Source organism: Capsaspora owczarzaki, assembly GCF_000151315.2.
Source record: "Capsaspora owczarzaki ATCC 30864 unplaced genomic scaffold supercont2.4, whole genome shotgun sequence".
NCBI lineage: Eukaryota > Filasterea > Ministeriida > Capsasporidae > Capsaspora > Capsaspora owczarzaki.
This window is the reverse complement of record NW_011887295.1, coordinates 1,491,449-1,509,526: the sequence shown is the minus strand read 5'-3', so window position 1 is coordinate 1,509,526 and position 18,078 is coordinate 1,491,449. Positions and strand designations below refer to the sequence as shown.

Genomic DNA, 18,078 nt, shown 5'->3' with positions numbered 1-18,078 from the left:
TCAGAGCAGTTGTTCCAATGCAGTCCTCCTTTTGTTGCTATTTTACTGCCAAATCCCCTACAAACTCAGCAGCAGAATCTCTTTTGTTTTTTTGCTTCTGATTCGCTTAACTTTTTTTTTCTCTCCCCACTTCAATGTCGGTGCATTGGGTGGAGCGGCTGCACGCGCTGGCAGAGGACCGGCTCGGCGTTGGGATTCCGGACAACCTGTTCCAGGCCCTGCTCGGGTGCCGCCTGCTGCTCGGCCACGGCGCAAGCCACCACTTGCTGTTGCACATCCCGCCGTCTGCAGCGATTGTGCGGTCGTCGTTCGACGTGCGCAGAATGGTCGCTCAGGTTGCCGAGTTCCTGTTCGCTGCCCCGTGGACGGCCGCCGAGATTGCGTGCACCCCTGCGACCACTGCCAGAGACATCTTTGCAGCCATGCTGATTGCCGTGGACATGACTGAGGACGATCCGCCGCCGAGTGGTCATCATGCAGCCCAGGGCGAGATTATCACCAACACTGTTAATACTACGACTGCGAATCTACCAAGTACAAGGCAACAACTCGGACCAAGTCATGGAACAGCTGTGGCAGGTGCTACTGATATCCAGAAGCAGCGGAGAGCATCCAGCGAGAGCTTCTCTGCCTTGAATAATAACAATACTACTACTAGTGCGAATCGCCGAAGCACTGCATCGTCAAGCGGAACTGTGCCACCATCGCCCACGGTTACGACGAGCCCTGTCGCGTCGTTCTTAGCGGCGCCATCGAACGAGGATGAGATCCAGACCATTAATACGCGCAGGCCACTGCTTCGGCAGAGCTCGGACGACGATCTCAACCATCCACCAGCTTCTCCTCGAATTGCACCGGGAGCAGCTGCTGCTGCAACTTCAGCACAGCATGCGTTCAGCGTTCGCCCGCCGTCGGTGACCAAGCGATCGTCCATGGCCGACATGGGCAGCGTCGCGCAAACAGCAAAGAGTCGGGACCGAACGCTCCATCGCCAATTCTTCCAGTCCCGGCAGAGCTCCATGCAAGCTCTGCGAACACAGACATCCATTGATCAGAAATCTGCGAGTCCGATCGCCAGTCCCAGCTTCTCCTCGATGAGTTCCTCAGGTTTCGACACCGAGTTTAGCCCCATCATGCCGTCCCTTCGATCCGATGCAAACGGAGAGCTGTACGATGTCGCCCCGATTCTCGTTCTCGACAAATTCCGCAAAGTGCCCATGCAAACTCAAAATCTGTTCACGCAGGTATGTTTTCTTTTGCACCAGAGTTGAGAGAGTGAGAGAGTGAGAGCTTGAAGATTCATTTTTGTGCCGCGCTGTTTCCCACCCCCCCCCGTCTTGACTCGCATAGGCTCTTCTGCAAGGATACTTCGCAGTGAACGATGAGGTGTACGCCATTCCTCGCGATTTGTTCATCATCATGATTGTTGACGAGGATCCAAGTCCATCCATCACACCACCATTGCTCGACCACATGCTGCTGAGCGTTGTCGTGGACTGGCCAATAGAACGGCCCAAAGTGCTGATGGCAGGCGCCAACCGGAATTGCAACGTCGCCGAAGTACGTGATGGGCTGTTGTTGGGCCGTGCCTTGAGAGAGAGAGAGAGAGAGAGAGAGACTCACGTGTGCTTCAAATCTGTTGCAACAGGAAATGCACCCATTTGTGCACATGTTCCACAAAGTGACAGTGCACCCAAATATGGCTATACTCATTCGAGACGTTGTATCGCGATTGCGGCATCACCCTTCTGTGGACTCTGGGATTACCGCTCGCTGCAGCGTCCTATTAACCTCGGTTTCCCGGTTGGTTTGATTGTTTTTTTTTTCTTCTGGCTTTGATGACTGTTTCGCGGCGCAAAGGAGATCTTTTGCTCAATTCTCAGTGCTTGTGCTGTGCGATACCAGAGCTTTTGCAGTCCTTGATGGAAGCGTATACGTTTCGCCGAGGCATGTGGGCGCGGTCGCGGCGAGCGTTCTGGCACACCGACTCTCGCTCAAGTATGACTCTCACTGGCGCGAAGAGGCTGCTGCCATGGCTGTGCTTTCGGGCCTGGGTGCTACATCCATGCTTCCTGTTGCAGGATTGCAGTCCTCCACGACGGCTGCAGCTCTGTCCACCATCTCGAACGCGCAAACGGCTGTCTTGGCGGGTCGCGCGGGCAAGCAACCCCGCCACTCTCGCCATAGCTCACACCAGCACGCACTCAAGGCGCATCCCTTAGGCGCTGCTGCTCCTGCACACATCTCGCCACACTTGTTTTCCCAGCTCTCTGGCGATCGACTCGCACAAAAGTTTGTCTTTGTCGACGCTTTGGTTGCCGAGTTGCTTCCCAACGAGTGATGGCCAACTCTGTGTCGTGATTGCTGCAACCAGTTGTGTCATGAGGGTTTTGTATCATACCATGTACAGTAATAATACTGATAACTTGCACCACAACTTGGCCCGACTCTTTCCGTTCGTACCTTCCGTACTTGTGCCAATCCATCCATCGTTGCTTTAATTCTTCTTATTATTATTATTATCACTAGTATTCCCTCATTCATCTTTTTTTTCCTGACACAATGGGAGTCGAGCATCCGCACAAGCACAAGCACAGCGGCGCAGACCGACGGGATCGACAGCCGCACACAAACCCCGCCGATCGTCGCCATGCTGGTGATGATGGTGATGATGATGTTGACGATGGCCAGAATCATCACCAGGATGACCGTCGGGGTGACCGTCGGGGTGATGCTGGCTCAGTGAAGGCAGCAGACCACCACCATGTGGACAGCAAGGAGCTCCGACCGACGCGAGCCACCAAACCGCTCAAGGGCAGCACTTCCGCACACACTGCTGCTGCTGCTGCTGCTGCTGCTGCTGCTGCATCATCAGTCATGTCGATGGACGTTGATCATGATCATGAGGATGATGGTGACGACGACGATGCAGCAGGCATGGACGCGGCGCAGGACCACCTTCACCTCCACGCTGATGAAACCACCAGTAATGCCGGGCCGCGGCTGCTCAGCTCGGGCGCTGCGTTTGTGGCGGCCATGCGTGGGACGGCTGGCGAGGCAACGGACGCACTGCTGCGGCTGTGTCGGCAGGCGGCTGTGGCGTGCAATCTCACGTCGGGATCGATGGCCGTACTCGTCAGTAGCAGTAGTAGCAGCAGCGAGGCGAACACGAGTGCAAGGCAGTCAGCAACGTCCACCACTCATGCGACGCGCGTCGATCTCACGGCAGTCATCCGAGAGTACGTTGCGCAGTCGCGAAAGTGCGCCGAGCTGTTTGTGATTCTGGACGCGGCCAAGGCGGACGACCGGCAAGCTCCGATCGCGCTGCTTGCACTCGAAGCACTCGGCTGGATTCTGGTGCACACGTCCAATAGCGCTTTGCAACAGGCAGAGGATGACGTTTCCAAGAATTTACACGCGACAGGAGCAGCACCTGCAGCAGCCGTCAAGAACGTGAACAAAATCACCATCGACAAGGACTTGCGCTTTGCCGGGCCTGCCATCGCGCACACGTTGCTCCGAGAACACACGCGCACCCTGTACCAGTGCCTAACGTCAGACAAGGCACGTGCGCCGTTTATTGCCGCGTGGGTCGTTGCTGCGATTGGCCGGCACAGCGCTGAGGCGGCCGCCGAGCTGTTCGTTTCGACTGCAGGATTCTCCATGTCCAACAAGGCCCTGGTTCGCTTGGTGGGGCGAAGATCGCGTCCCAACCTTGTTCCAGGCGAGCTGCCATCCTTCCCGCTGGCTGAGGCTGTGCCTGAATCGGACGCGTGCTTTTCCGCTTCCTTGTGCCAAAAGACGTTGGGCGCGGATTGGTTTGCATCGTACACGGCCAACCCAAAGCAACAGTCCGCACCCTGGCTGCTGGGAGTGGGCTCGCCTTACACCGACTCTGGTCGCGAACTGTCCATCAGAATTGCATTCGGACCACTGGAGCACCGCGATGCGAATTTGACGGCCCGAGCGCTGGCCATGGCGAACGCCACCGAGCCTTCACCCTTGGGCCTGTTCTTGCGAGATTTGGAAGGCGATGCCTTCCCCACCATCCGCTTTGCGCTGAGCCACTTGGATGAGTACGTCATCCGCGTGCCTCGTTTGCCAAAACGCAGCAAACTTGCCTTCTTTCAACCGCAGGTGCTCGAGCAATTGGCATCGTACTACCAGTCAACCGTCACAGTCAACTCAAAGCCCAAATCTGCACGTGGCAAGCGCGCCGCATCAGCAGAGGCTGCGCCAGGCCCTCACCCCGAACTCGAGCTCGTTGACGAAAACCAGGGGGAAAACGCCGTTACTCTTTTGAATGACACTGATGTGCTAGCCGCCACCCAAGGCCTCACGGCAGCCTTTGCCACTGCGCAAACGCTCCGCCATCTGGTCCATCTCTTTCTCGTGAGCTGTTGCGCATCGCCCGAGCATGGCATCTGGCTCATCGACAGTCGGTGGCATGCTGGAAAGTTTGCCAACGCGCCCACACAGCAGACCCAAGCAGGGGTCTCATTCAAGACTGCTGATAGCAACAACGCAGTGACACCCGCCGCCCTCAAGCGCACGGCCAATTCCACGCTACATCGGTTTTTGCAATCGCTGACCAGCGCCAATGAGGACCTGCTGGTGCGACGCCTGGTGGTTTCCATCCTCCACCAAACCCCAGAGCTCACGCTGCCCTACCTGCTCACTGTCCCGTTTTCGTTTGAGCCCCGCCTGTCCTCTCGGTGGCTGGCGAATGTTCAGCTGCTTCGCCGAGTGCTGCTTGTCACGAGCATTCCTCCACTCGGAGACATTCCTCCTGCTGATGCCCGCTTTGTTGTCGAGCACATTCTCCCCGAGCAGGTGATGACACGAAGCGCATTGAGCATTGGCTTGCAACACCCGTCGGCGCTTGTCCGCCACTCTGTCATGCAACTCCTGCTCTCCCTCTTTGCCAAGGCAGACCAAGTCAGCCAACACCTGGATGATCTGGCTGCCCGCGGCGATGGCAGCACCTCGCGGCAAATTGCCACCTTTATGCGCTCCTTCCGTCTTGCGCTTCGAATTCGAATGCCCGACCTGCAAATTGTGATTGCCCTGACCTCGCAGTATAGGCTGGACAAGGAAGTCTCGGCGTCGGACTCCTCCTCCTCCTCCGATGCCAATGCCGTGAATTCGCAGCAGCAAATGCTGCTCTTCACGGATGCGTTGCGACTCTTGACGTGCCTTTGCAGACACTTGCCCGATCTGTTCCTCGAATCTCGGTTTGACGTAGGCAAGTTGCTGGTCGGCGATCTCCTGGTGTCCTCTCCGCCTATTGTTCAAGAGTGTATCCTACAGCTCGTCCAAGTCTCTCCTGAATTCAAGTGGCAGGCAAAGTGCGGTGCACCCAGCCGCAAACTTCTTGCCACACAATCTGTTCAGCAACAATCACAACAACAATCACAACAGCAATCACAACAACAGCAGCAGCCGCAGCAGCAGCAGCAGCAGCTCTCTGGCCTTGGCAAACTCCTCGAGTTGTACGTGACATCTGGTACCCCCGCTATCAAATCACTCGCCTCTTTGGTCATTGTCAAACTGCTTGCAGACACGGAACTATTCGGAGATGTGCTGGACGCACCATTCCGGTCTGCGCTCGCCATCGAACCGCTGCATTGGCTCCGACACTTGACGCCGTCCGTGCCTCTGGTCCAGTTCTTGGACGACAGCCTGTGTGCGCTTGTCCGGGACCCGTACCCCTGGATGCAGCTCGTCCTCGACGCCAACCAGCAAGCGAACGAGCTGCGACAACGTGTGACTGCCAGCGCCGCCTTGCAGCCCACACTGCATTCTTCTGGCAATGCCGTCCTCTGCATGGTGATGGAGCAGGAACTGAGTGCTGCCAATGTCGCCGAGTTCAGCCCACTTGTGTTGCAGGCGTGCAACTTGGTCAACCGCATGCTCTTCTCGACGCGAAACAAACCACAGCCCGCCCAGCAATTCGCCCACCACCTGGCAGTTGCAGAATACCTTCAACGTGTTCTTCTCTCAGTCCTTCAAGAGCAAACCTCACCGTTGGCGTTGATTGTTGCAATGGACGGACAATTCCTTCGTCCGATCGAACCCGCGGCCGTCGAAGCGTCCGAGGCTCAGCATGCTCTCCCTCCGACGGTGGCAGTCCTTGGCCGTGCCTTGATAGCGCGCTGTTTGCACTCTGTCTCCCATTCGAGCGCGCTCTCTGCGGCACTGGCGGCTTCGGACTCGTCGTTGTTTGCGACGCAGCTGCGCCTGTTCGACGCGAGTGAAACCCCTGTATCGACGCTCGCGCACGATCTTCAGTCGCGACTTGGACGACCACCTGTCGCCTCCAAGCTCGAGATGCAAGCGGAAACACAGCTGCTTGTGCGCAGCCTTCTCTTGCAACAAACAAGTGTTGGCTCACCCTCGCTCGCTGGAGGCTGCTTTGCCGACCTCCTGCGTGTGTGCCAATCGTACTTGCGTGGTAGCTTTGCTCCCGTCTCGCAATGGCTGGCAATGTCGTGGTCGCTCCCTTCGCTCTTTGAAGCCGCTCAATGTCAGACGACGCATCCCGAGTTCTCGCTCTTCCAGCAAGCCGTGTCTGCCCTTCCGTTCTCCGTGCTCATTACCGAAGCGTGTAAACTGGCCGCTTCAACGTTGGGCGCTGCACCGTTCCCCTCGCTCGTGCGAGACTCTGTCAAGACAGCTCTTTTGCGTGTCGACCCTGCGTTCCGTTTGAGCGCGTGTCGCCAACTGCTGCGTGCTCTGGGTGAGGTCTTGCTGAGCCAGACTGCAACAACTGGTAAAGCCGCAACTGGCCTCGTCAGCTGTGTTGATCTCATTTTCGGCTGCTTGCACGAGCTGTTGGACGCGGAAGCATCGCCGGCTGCAATGCTCCAGACCATTCTCGACCATCCCATTGCGCAGTCGCTGTTTCTTTGCGCCAAATCAAGCTCCCTCGACTCGGCTGCCCTATTGGTCACCTTCCAGGTGTCCGAGCTACTGGCCTGTGCCGTCGGCTCGGCAGTGGCGGAGCGACAGACCGCACCGCTGCTGCAGCGCATCATTGACTCGGCAAGTGCCCTCGTGCGCACTGCTGGTACCATCATCGTTGCTCCGCCCTCAAACAACACAGCACCCGCCACCCCTCGCGACAAGCGACGTCGCGCAGACTCACAGGCGGTGGCAGTCGCGACGGCTCCAGATGCACCAGCATCATCTGCATTCTCGTCGGCTGAGGTTCTTTCGCTCGTGCGTGCCTTCCAGCCACATCTCCCGTCGGGTGCAGCTCTGCAGCTCTTGGCCGAGTTGCTCGCTCTGCCTAGCGGGCTGGTGGTGGGTCAAGGGGCTGCTGCTGCTGCTGCTGCTGCCTTGTCACCAGCAGAACAGCAACACCATGCCAACCTTCGTGTCTTGGTTGAGCTGATGTTGGCGGTTCTCGCACCAACAGATGCCAAGTCGCCAACGACCTCGCTGCTGGCCTTGAATATTCTTCCCCGCATTGTTCAGCAGGCTTTGACGAGCGCAGACCCCTTCTTTGATCGCATCATTCTGAGCCTGGTTCGCGCCACGACCGCCTCTGTCTCCTCTGTCTCCTCCGCCTCCTCCGCCTCCTCTACTTCTTCTGGCGAAGGCAAGTCGTTGGTTGCACCCCCAGCCAGCAGTTCCGTCGGCGTGTCTAGTAATTGGGTTGCGCCAGAGTACACTGCCGCATGCCTGCGCCGTCTAACGCCTGTGAATGCCGAAACGATTGCCGCTCTGGTGCGATGCTCTGTACTGCATGCATCCGTTGCCCTGGACGCCTTGGAGCGTGATTCCAAGGTCACGCTGGCCCTTCGCCCTCAACAAAGCGACCCGACAGCAAACGCCGCGATTCGCTCCGTCCTCCTTGCTCTGCTGCAAGTGCCAAACGTCTCCCGACCGCACGCGACTGCCCGCGTGCGCGTGCTGCAGCCGTGGCTACCCATCTTGGCGGACGCTGTCCAAGATGCATCGCTGCAAGAGTCCAAGGAGCAGTCCGTCGCCGTCCATCGCCCGATGGTCGAGTTTGCGATTGCTGCGTTCAAGGCAGTGCTTTTGGACTCGGCAGCCGAAACCAAGACGGCTAAGACCGCAGTGGTGACTGCATTGCGCTCGGTGTGCGACCTTCCGCTCAGCCAGCAGACGTCATTCAGTGCGTTGCAGCTTGAGCTCTTGTCCGCCATGACGGGGCCCGCTTCCTCCGAGCCGGAACTCTTGGAACACTATCTCCTTGCCGTTATGCGCTGCGCTACTCTGCTGATTCACGAAAACCTCACAGACGCCTTGGCGCCGTCCGTTTGTGTCGTGCCAAAGCTCCTCGAAGTGCTGGAACAGCAAGTGCTCGCCTTGCCTCTCGAACCGTGGACGCACTTTGGCGCTCGTCATGGAGCCGGAATCGTCAAGGCCGTCGTGTCGCCATTCTTGGAGCGGTGCATTCGCGCTCGCGCTTCGGACGCGTCCTTCCTTGGTGCATTGGCGCAACTGCTTCCACGGCTCTACGAGCAAGTTGACGACAAAACGACTGCCGTTGACCCGGCGTTGCCCTCGCCCGCCGCTCTCTACAACAAGTTGCTCGATGGGTTTGCCGTTTCGGGTACGCTGAGCACCGTGGCTGCCGAACGTGTCCAAGCGCAGTCCACTGATGGCCGACCGGCACGAGGCCGTGAATCGTCCAATGATGACGACACAGAAGAAAACGACGACGAGGATGATGCGACTCTGGAAGACGATGCCGGGGACTCTGCAGCAAGCTCGACTGGGCAGGGCATTGCATCATCTTCCACTGGTGCTCGTTTTGGCGCATCTCTCAACCCTGCCGATATCTCTAGCGCCACCCGCTCATCCATCGCCGCGCTGGTCCTGCTGCGGGAATTGTTTGAACTGGCTCAAGGCACCGGGTGCGCCGTGCTCGAGCACGTGCCAAAGCTGCTGGCACATTATGGCGGCACTGCCAGCTATGTGGACCGCTGCATTCTTGGCCTCATGCTCGAGTATGAGCATCGGGGTATTGCCATTTCCTCGTATGCGTTCAGCTGGGGCGATCCCGCCATGACCGCGAACGACTGGCTTCGGTCGCAGCAACAGCTGCAACTCCAGCAGCTCCGCAACACCACCACCCAGCGCTGTCTTGAGAGGCTGGATCCCCAGCTGATGCGTCATGCCATTGAAAACTTTGTGCCGTCGTGCTCCGTTGCCTCGATTTCGCTGGAAGAAATGCGCGAGATGGCCCGGCAGAGCCGCATCAAGCTCACCCCACTCGCTACAGCCCCAATGCAACCGACCGTGCTCTCCTCGCCTCACCTTGGTTACGACCCGACTTTCATGCTGCCACTGTTGACCAATCTGCTCTTTGCCGGAAACATGACTGACTGCGAGCGCTTTGTTGGAAGCGATGCTCTGGGCTTGTTGGTTGCCTCGTTGGCGTCCGAAGACGAGTCCACCCGCATGGTCGGCTACACGTGTTTGGGCCAGTTCATGGTGGTGCTGGAGGAAGATTTACGCTTCCGAGAGCGCACACAGCTCCGAGTCTTGCTCATGTCGCTCCGCAATGCGGTTGTCAGCCGTGCGCAGCAGCTTCCATCCGTGCTGATGTCGGTCGTCGTGCATGCTGCTCGTGTTGTGACGAATTCTGCGCATCCCCTGTATGCGACGCTGAACAAGTACTTGTTGGCGCGGCCTGCGCTGGAGCTGGACGACATTCCCATGTTCTACCAGCTGTTCAACAGCGCAACGCTCGACTCGGCGAGTCTTTCATCCGCAGCCGCCCTGCAGATCGACAGTGGGGCCAAATCCGGATCGAACAACGCCGGAGAGCAGCCTTTGCACCGCAAGGAGCGCAACTGGCTGCTCCGAGTGCTCGCGACAGGCGTGCGAACCAAGATGGATTTGGACGTGCTGCGCCGGCGCCATGTGCCTGAAATGCTCATGGCCTTCATCAATTCGTCGCTGTGTCTTGATGTATCAACGCGCACCCTTGTCCGCAGTGTTGTTCACCGCTTGGTCTCGTGCTCGAGGCAAGTTTCCGAGGAGCTGGTTCGCACCAACGGCCTACTTACGTGGTTGAGTGTTGAAGTCGCGAACGCCGGCTTGCAAGGTTTGTCGAATGCCAGCACCACACAAGGCTTTGCGTTGTCACTGACGCCTGGCGGAGAAGCAACATGCATCGCTGATCTTGTCAGCCTTACCGCCACCACCAAGGCGCTTTGGGACTCGCTGACCGCAGACCGTCCTGGCAGTGCTCATGCGGCGGCACAATTCCCGCCGGCAGTGACGGTGCTCGAGTTCCAACTGCTGGTGCGCTCGTTGCTGCAGAAAATCGCCTCGGTGTTTGCAAGCGTTCGCACTCGCGCACTCCCTGCGATGGAATTGCTGCTGCCTTTGCTAACGGTGGCAATCCAAGTTCAGCGTGCTAGCAATTGGCACACACTCCGATCCAAGCAGCGTCAGCACGCAGAGTCGTCTTCGTCTTCCTCGTCTCAGGCAATGGATGAGAGCGAAGGTCCGAGCAGCAGCACCAAGCCAGTCGTCCATCTGACAGAGTCCTGCCAGCATACCCAATTGACGGCACTCGAGCTCTGCGCCATCCTGCGCTTGTGGGTCGACGTATTTGGTGCAACGTCCTCCACCGATGCCGACGTGGCCGCGTTGGGCGCTTGGAAGGCGGTTTTGCACCAGGCGCTGGCCGGTTCTGCTTTTACCAACGACCTTCTTGCTGCGCCTGTTTTGTTGCAACCGTTGTCGGTCAAGCAAGCGCGCCAGCTGCACTCGCTAGTTCGCGAGCTTCTGACATCCATCGACTTTGGCGCGGACAGCGTGCTCGCTGCCACCAACGCCGAGGTCGTGCCTCTACTATGGATTGCTTCAGATGCCTTGAACATGTGGCCTGCCCAACGTACTGTCACGAGCCAAGACAACAACAGCGAGAGCTCCGCTCTGGAACGCTCTCTGCGATGGCTCGCGCAGCATTCTTCTTCCAAGGCCGCATCCCTCATTGTGCGCGCCTTCAGCCAAGAATCGCGCGCTTCAGCCTCCATTCGGCGGCAGTTTGAGAGCGCGCTGAGTCAACTTGGTTTTTGTGCTGCACAGGTTGGCGTTGACGGGCCTTTGATCGGTCTTGTTGACTTTATCTTGGCTGCGATCTGGTCGACGCGCGAGCTGAGCGCCACTGCCCAGCCTATTCTGCTGAAGCTGTTTGATACGTTGCCTACGAGTGTATCTCTCCCGAATGGAGACTTTCGCGGGTCCGACGCTGCTCAAGCACCACCTTGTGGCTTGAAATGCGATGGCGCGGAACGCATTCAGCAATGGCAGCTCAAGACGCTTGCCTTGGCGTTCTGCGATCTCAACGCCGCTCAACCCGACTTGCCCTCCACGCAGCATTGGATTCGCTTGACATCCACCTCCAACTGCAAGTGTGGTCGGGTTTAATTTTTTTTTTCTTTAACGACTCTGAACGTTTTTTTGTGTTTGTTGTGCCTGTTCAAGTGTAATTCCAATAGTCCAGTGTTCCATTTTGTGCACTCTGCTCCCAAGTCGTTTCGTCTCTTTTTCTTTTCTTTTTTCTGCGTTATTCTTGTCCATCTGAGTCTGAGACTCTGAGACACTCTGAGCTCACTCTTCCATTTGCATTCTTCGTGCATTCATTCACAATGAGCGACAATTCGGCTGCTTCTCCAACTTTGCCTGCTGCTGCGTCTGCGTCTGCTGCCAACGCCGGTGCTGCGTCCGACCCGCAGAACGTCGAAGATCTCGCCAACTTTGTCAGTTCTGGAAACGAGAGAGCGCGAGAGAGCGAGAGCGAGCGAGAGAGAGAGAGAGGGTCGCACTACTGGCGGCACAAGTGAATGCGATTTCATGCTCACTCACTCACGGTACTTTGTGAATGTTTGGTGCTCCGCGCGTCGATGATGCGCATGACAATATTGCTGATGATTTCGTGTGGCGGTCTGTCAGGTCAAGCAACTCATGTCCTCAATGGTAAACGCACAGAAACCCAAAGCACGCATTCGCCCACTGCGCACACCAACCCCCCCCCCCTTTTCTTTGGTCCAATAATCGCTGCCTCTTCCAAGAGTGATGTTTGGTTTCTGGAGAGCGAAATGTGTCGAGTCTCGTGGAAACCTTAAAAGGTTTTGCATTTTGGCCCAAATCACCCTCTCCTCAACAACCGCAACAATGGTTATGATCTGGATCAGATTGGCACCTTGAATTGGTGAACATTGAGCAAAACATTGGGTGCTTGGATCGATCGGCTTGGCGCCACTTTCAGCTCAATCTCAGATTCTCAGATTTTATGCTCGCTAACTTTGTTTGTTGAAATGAATGACAGCAAACCAACTTTGAAACTATGGCGGACACCATCCTCACTAAGAATATCGTGCTCCATGCTGGCAAGGAATGTTGCTTGTTGCTGAGATTGAATTGCTGAGATTGAGCTGGTTTGTCCTTGCACAGTGTTGTTGTTGGATGTTGCTGGTTGCCATTCCCGCGGTTTTTTTTTTTTCGTTATTTTTCCTTGATGCTGCGTTGCGCTCTGTTTGTCTGGTTTTTGGGCTTGCTTGGCTGTGTTTTTGGTTGAATTTGGGGGGTTTCTTCTCAGCACTTGACGAGATGGCCGCAAGAGTGGACGAGGTCGAAAAGGCAGTGCAGAATGTCGCCGCTCAAGTCCAGCAAGCCGAGAAGCCCAAGCCGAAATAACTGCAATTCTACAAGCTTAGATGGATCTGTGTTGTCGTGCGGAATTTTGTGAGATGAATGAATGGGAGCTGGGGGACAAGTCGGTGATTGAATGGAAATGGTTGTTCTCTCTATTCGCTGAAATCTACAGCTTTTTTTTGTTTTGAGGTCATCTTTGAGTGTATTCGGCAATCCACGAGTTCACTTGGGTGGGGACAATGACCGGATGGCACCAATCTTGCGTGCATTCGAGCTGTTGTTGAATGTCGCAATGAAAACGGACATGTTTGACAACATGAAAGCTGCAACTCTGACTAGACCGCGAAATCTGAAATGTACGACCGACTCACGCCGTGTGATGCGGGTGTGGAACGCGTTGTAAAGTCGAGGCCCGACGACGACTGATTTCGGCCGGTCGACTTGTGGTGTGAGCGATCCGCGGGCCAGCCCCGAGAGCTGGAGGTGGCAGGTGTGGCCATGACGCTGGTATTCGTAAAGCTGCTGTCTGCCCCGAATTGATGCCGCGAATCTGTCACCAAGCCTGCGGCGCTGTTGGTTCCACTCAACTGGCGCAATCGATTGGCAAGCTTGGTCCACAGCTCGCTCCACTCCTGAATGTTGCGCTGCTCCACCGATAGCCAGGGAGCAGCGTACTGAGCAGGCTGTTCCCACCACTCTTGAATCAGCGTCTGTGTTTGCTGGCAAGCCTGAAGATGCTCGCGCGCCTTGATTAAATGACGCTTGAGCTGGGGCGTCAAGTCCTGTGCGCATCGTCCAAACCATTCTTCTGCGCGGCAAACAAGCGCTGCAGGGTGACCAAAAGAGAAAAAAAAACACGGTGAGTGAAAATGCGCGCAAGGATTGCAAAATTCCCTTGCAAGAATCCTCACCGTCAATGGTATCACCAGGCAACTGTTGCTCTGTTAGCTGAAGCGCTCGTAAAGAGCTTTCAGTCGCTCCCTCGCGGTCTTGGAGCGCCACCACTAAGATTTGCCCCAGTTGAATGAGAACGATAGATCATTTCGGCATCACGGATCCAAAGCAACAAAGCAGCATGACTCACAATGATTGGCCTTGTCGATGGTAAGCTCGAGCACACGTTCGGGCGTCTGGAGAGTGTTGCGGAAGGGGCGCATGTGAGACACGAATGAGACATAGCACTGGCAACAGTGAAATCAATTCACTTACAAAGTACCATGGGATGTCCAAATGTTGCAGTACGGCTTGAAGCGACGCTGTGCTCATGTGCGCTTGCAGTCGATGCACACTGAGATGAGCGACTGGCGTTCGGGGAGACCTGTGATTGCCACAAACCAAGCCAACATTATTGCAGAGCAGATTGAAATTAACTCGCTGACTGCAAAGCAACATCATCGCGGTATATCAAAACGTTGCAACTCAGCAACACGTTACGTGGGGAGCTGTGAAAACCGAACGAGCGCGAGGGGCAGAGCTTGGAATGCTGCAAGTTCGCGTTGGACAAAGTTTTGTAGATCGCGCGTGCTCTGGTCAATAGCAAGCTTGGATGGCATCAGAGCATCCTTGTGGGATGAAGATATCTAAAGATTATTTTGAAGGTTCCCCCCCCCCCAAACAATACAAGTGAGCACATGTTTCGGTTCCACATGCCAACTGCAAAAAAGAACAACAAATACCTCAGCCTGCTTCGCTGCCACCTGCTGGGCAACCGCTTTGGTTTTGACCAGCAGCGCTTGTATCAAGGATTCATGCGAGGTCTGTTCGCAAGCAAAGTCAGCAACAAAGCTAGCAATCTATCCGCTCGAATAAGGCAAGTTGCGTTTACCGTGGAGTGGGTCAGGTCTGCAATGTTCTCTTGCAGCTCCTCCAGTTTCGTTTGCATTGGTTGACCTGATATGATTTGCTCGTGTTGCTGCTGGAACACACGCCTCAAGAACTGACATTTTGATTCCAACCCGGCAATGTGTGCGTCGAGTCGATACGACTCTCTGCACACGGTTGAAAAATCCCAACAGAGACAGCTCGAGTGAGATACAATGTCAAAGGATTCCATCTGCAGCATTTTTTGTTTTGATGCGAGCTTACGCAAGGAGATTTTGCATTGTCGCATCCCCCGAAAACGCGTTCAACAAACGAGCTTGAATCTCGCGCGTCGACCTGCGCGTGTCGGCATCATGTGCGACCGACCGCAAGCGTGCTTGCATGGTCTCAAGTACAATCCTCGAGTGAATGGATTGCAATTCCTGTGGTGGTGTGGTGTGAACGGGTTGGTACAAGTTGCCCTTTCGCAGAAAAGCCAATGTGAGTCGTTGTTGCTTACCTGCAATCGGTCATGAACCCCTTTAAGATCGCGTTTCAGGTCATCCTCTTCACCTAAGAATCGTTTTCTGATCGGAACAAGGCACACAAGGGAAAGAAAAGAAAAGAAGGCAAAACATTGGCGACAAACTTGCACAAACCACTACCACCACCGCCACCACCCCTGCGCTCTTACCGGTACTCTTGAGCTTCTGCGTCAAAATCGAGCGAGTCTGTCTCAGCTTGAACGGCAGTGATGGCAGAGGCAACGTATCCAGTCAATCCGCGAACCAACGCGCTCGGGCCCAACTGCGCTGCAGCATACTCGACAGCCTGCCAGGTGCGAGCTTTGGACGCAGAGAGTGCCGGGTTGCGAGCACCGGCCTCGTCCATCGTTCCGGTCGCATGCTGATTGTTGAGGCCCGTGTTCGTTTTCAATGCAGATTGCACTCTGAGAATGAGGTGCTCCTCGACTCTCGCGCAGGCTTCTCGAACGACGCGAGTGGCAGCAGACTCGAGGGCAGCACTTGCATTGCTTGCCCGTTGATCACCAAAGTTGGTGCCACTACCATGACTGGCTTTGGCAGTATTGGCTGAGCGAGCCAGAAGCGCTGTTTCAGACGAGGACGAGGCCGCCCTTGCCTGCTCGGCCTGGCGTTGCTCGGCCAGCTGGGCGATGACTTGGCGGCTGCTCGATGCAATGTGCTCCACCTGTGCAGAGTAGCCTGCGAGCAGTGCCTGGCGCTGTCTGACCTGGCTGATCTCGCTGCTTGCCGCTTCCACGGCGACGCTGGACTGCTGCAGACTGCTCTTCACCACGGCCGTCTCCTGCCGCACTCGCGCAATGTGGTCGCGCGTCTGGGCGATCTCGGCCTGCAGCTGCCCACGGCGCTGCGCGAGTCGCTTGCGTCGCTGGGCTTCGTCCGAGCTCAAATTTGGCGCCAAATTCAAACTTGCGCCTGCATTCAGGCGAGCGTTGCCGCGCTCGACGGCCGCGTTCTGCTCAGAGCGAACGTGGTCTACGAGGTACTGCCAGACATGCTGCATGTTGCCACGGCAGAGCGGCGCAAGTTGCTCGCTGGTCAATCCGGGCGAGTACTGCAGCTCTGCATTGGCCCATCGCGCCACTTCCTCCGCCAGCCGCTGTTGCGACTGACTCTGCTGAGACTGAGACTGTTGGGGTGGATGAGAGTGCTGAGATGGCTGATGAGGTTGCCGTTGGGATCGCAGCGACCCGTGGCTCGACATTTGGTTTGTTTGGCTTGCGTTTCAGCTGTGAAACAACAAAACTCTGAAAAAACGACTGAGACTTGGCGGCTAACGCATCCGCTCCCGGGTGAAAAGGGGGCGCCAGTGTTGCATGATGCCAACGCCGTCTGGGCCTCATTCAACTACAAAGTGCAGTGCTCTGGAACTCTTTGAAAAAAAAAAAACAGCTCACAAAAACAGAAAGCGAGTCTCTGAGCTCGCTTCATCCGCTGGATCCGAGGTTTTCATGCCATGCACATGTGGTAGGACTTGGCCAAGAGCAACTCGGGCCGATCTGATACAGTATTGTAAATCTTGTAAATCACTGGCCAGCATTGAGACTGTCATCCCAGAACTCGCCGCTTCGCCGTATCGTGTCCACCATCCTCGCGTTATTTTGTGTTCCGAAGCTGCTGCTGCTGCTGAGTGGAGCATTCCCATCGAATTCTAGACACGGAAGCGGAGGCGGGACAGCAGGAGTGGAGCATTTTGAGGTCAGCACGGCGATTTTCGGACACGGTGATTTTTTCCCATTTCGTCTTGGATCCCACCTTGGCTTTGCGCGTTTAAATAGGGCGCTCTGGATTCGGAAAAGGAATCACTTCACTCTTCATTCTGAACATCTTCGAAACAAGATCAGAAACCAACAAAACAAGAAAACAAGCCTCAAAGCAGCTACTTCACAGGTTTGGTTCAGTTCGGCGTTGCCCCATTCTCCCAAAAGGACGACTTGCTCACACTCACAGACGATCGTGTCTTTCTTGTTTTTTGCAGACCTAGAATTGAACAAGAAAGCCATGTCGCTGAACAGTCAACTCCTGAATGGCAAGGTCGCCATTGTCACTGGCGCATCGCGTGGTATTGGTCGCGAAATCGCGCTGCATCTCGGTGCGCAGGGTGCCGCTGTGATTGTCAACTACGCCTCCAACGCCAACGCCGCCAAGGAGGTGGTCGACGCAATCACCAAAGCCGGAGGTCGCGCTACGGCGGTTCAAGCCTCCATCGGCCGCGATATCTCGCAGGGCAACAAGCTCGTCCAAGCTGCCGTGGATGCCTATGGCGGTCTGGACATTCTCGTGAACAACGCTGGTGTAAGTGGAGGACGGAATTGCGAAAACGAAGAGGGTTTGATGTCGCGCACACACCACCCCCACACACCCGGCACTTGCGACGAAAACTGTGTGCTGACCAAATTGCTGTGTATGTTGTTGGAACACCAGGTCTATTTGGGCGGAGCTGGCTCAGAGGGAGTGACCGAGGAGCAGTTTGACGAAATGTTCGCGGTCAACTCGAAGGGCCCTTTCTTCTTGCTCCGTGCTGCTTCCAAGGTCATTCGCAACAATGGTCGCATCGTCAACATTAGCTCTGCAAGCCTTGCATCCGGAGCTGTGTCTTTGTTTGGCGCGTATGCCCCGTCCAAGGCGCCTCTGCACGAATACACCAAGCTGTTTGCCGCAGAACTCGCCGGTCGCGGCGTGACGGTCAACACAGTGATGCCTGGGTTTACTGCAACGGACATGCTTTCCGACAAGATTCTCGAAATTGCCAAGGCATCGAGTCTCTTCAAGCGCGTCGGCACCGTCGAAGATGTTGCCGTCGTCGTTGATTTCCTCGTCAGTCCGACCAACAACTGGACTACCGCTCAAAGCCTGCATGTGTCGGGTGGTGGCACGCTGTCGCGCTAAAAGAAGCCCTCGACCACTGCCTTAGATGTCGCGGTGATGTGAGTGTACAGGACATTTTGATTTTTTTGTCGTCGTTTGTTCTTGCTGTTGTTCAGCATTGCTATTAAAACTAGCATTATGATTATTTTACTTTCTATTGCATCACTTTAGTACGAGCAGCACTTTACAACCAAGTAATGCATCTCGAAATTTCTCAGACGAA

General features: G+C 56.0%; 4 protein-coding genes across 4 annotated transcripts; 3 read left to right on the top strand and 1 right to left on the bottom strand.

Moving 5' to 3' along the window:
• The first annotated feature begins 35 nt into the window (after positions 1-35).
• Positions 36-2,437, top strand: CAOG_03256 (hypothetical protein). Its single transcript, XM_004364038.2, has 4 exons — positions 36-1,244; positions 1,351-1,560; positions 1,649-1,803; positions 1,906-2,437. Exons 1-4 carry the CDS (start codon positions 135-137, stop codon positions 2,339-2,341), a joined length of 1,911 nt encoding a protein of 636 aa, XP_004364095.1. The 5' UTR covers positions 36-134; the 3' UTR covers positions 2,342-2,437.
• A 125-nt stretch (positions 2,438-2,562) lies between these two features.
• Positions 2,563-11,494, top strand: CAOG_03255 (hypothetical protein; the record flags this gene model as incomplete). The annotated part of the gene is made up of 1 exon (XM_004364037.2): positions 2,563-11,494. One exon carries the CDS (start codon positions 2,563-2,565, stop codon positions 11,416-11,418), a length of 8,856 nt encoding a protein of 2,951 aa, XP_004364094.1. The 3' UTR covers positions 11,419-11,494.
• A 1,296-nt stretch (positions 11,495-12,790) lies between these two features.
• On the bottom strand, positions 12,791-16,235 carry CAOG_03253 (hypothetical protein). Its single transcript, XM_004364035.2, has 10 exons — positions 15,140-16,235; positions 14,966-15,032; positions 14,731-14,888; positions 14,471-14,633; positions 14,322-14,402; positions 14,080-14,225; positions 13,855-13,963; positions 13,730-13,775; positions 13,557-13,649; positions 12,791-13,471 (listed from the first exon to the last, which is right to left on the bottom strand). The coding sequence occupies exons 1-10, from the start codon at positions 16,189-16,191 to the stop codon at positions 12,981-12,983; spliced, it is 2,406 nt and encodes an 801-aa protein (XP_004364092.2). The 5' UTR covers positions 16,192-16,235; the 3' UTR covers positions 12,791-12,980.
• A 753-nt stretch (positions 16,236-16,988) lies between these two features.
• Positions 16,989-17,876, top strand: CAOG_03252 (3-oxoacyl-(acyl-carrier-protein) reductase; the record flags this gene model as incomplete). The annotated part of the gene is made up of 2 exons (XM_004364034.1): positions 16,989-17,282; positions 17,412-17,876. The coding sequence occupies 2 exons, from the start codon at positions 16,989-16,991 to the stop codon at positions 17,874-17,876; spliced, it is 759 nt and encodes a 252-aa protein (XP_004364091.1).
• Between the last annotated feature and the right edge of the window lie 202 nt (positions 17,877-18,078).

What these genes read in the sequence shown, in the direction of transcription:
- CAOG_03253 (XM_004364035.2), bottom strand. Translation starts at nt 16,191, where the DNA reads ATGTCGAGCCACGGGTCGCTGCGATCCCAACGGCAACCTCATCAGCCA. An exon ending in GCAGAAGCTCAAGAGTACCG is followed by an intron (nt 15,033 to 15,139) that starts GTAAGAGCGCAG and finishes TGTTCCGATCAG; the next exon opens with AAAACGATTCTTAGGTGAAG. An exon ending in TGGACATCCCATGGTACTTT is followed by an intron (nt 13,776 to 13,854) that starts GTAAGTGAATTG and finishes AACACTCTCCAG; the next exon opens with ACGCCCGAACGTGTGCTCGA.
- CAOG_03256 (XM_004364038.2), top strand. Translation starts at nt 135, where the DNA reads ATGTCGGTGCATTGGGTGGAGCGGCTGCACGCGCTGGCAGAGGACCGG. An exon ending in CTCAAAATCTGTTCACGCAG is followed by an intron (nt 1,245 to 1,350) that starts GTATGTTTTCTT and finishes TGACTCGCATAG; the next exon opens with GCTCTTCTGCAAGGATACTT. An exon ending in GGAATTGCAACGTCGCCGAA is followed by an intron (nt 1,561 to 1,648) that starts GTACGTGATGGG and finishes CTGTTGCAACAG; the next exon opens with GAAATGCACCCATTTGTGCA.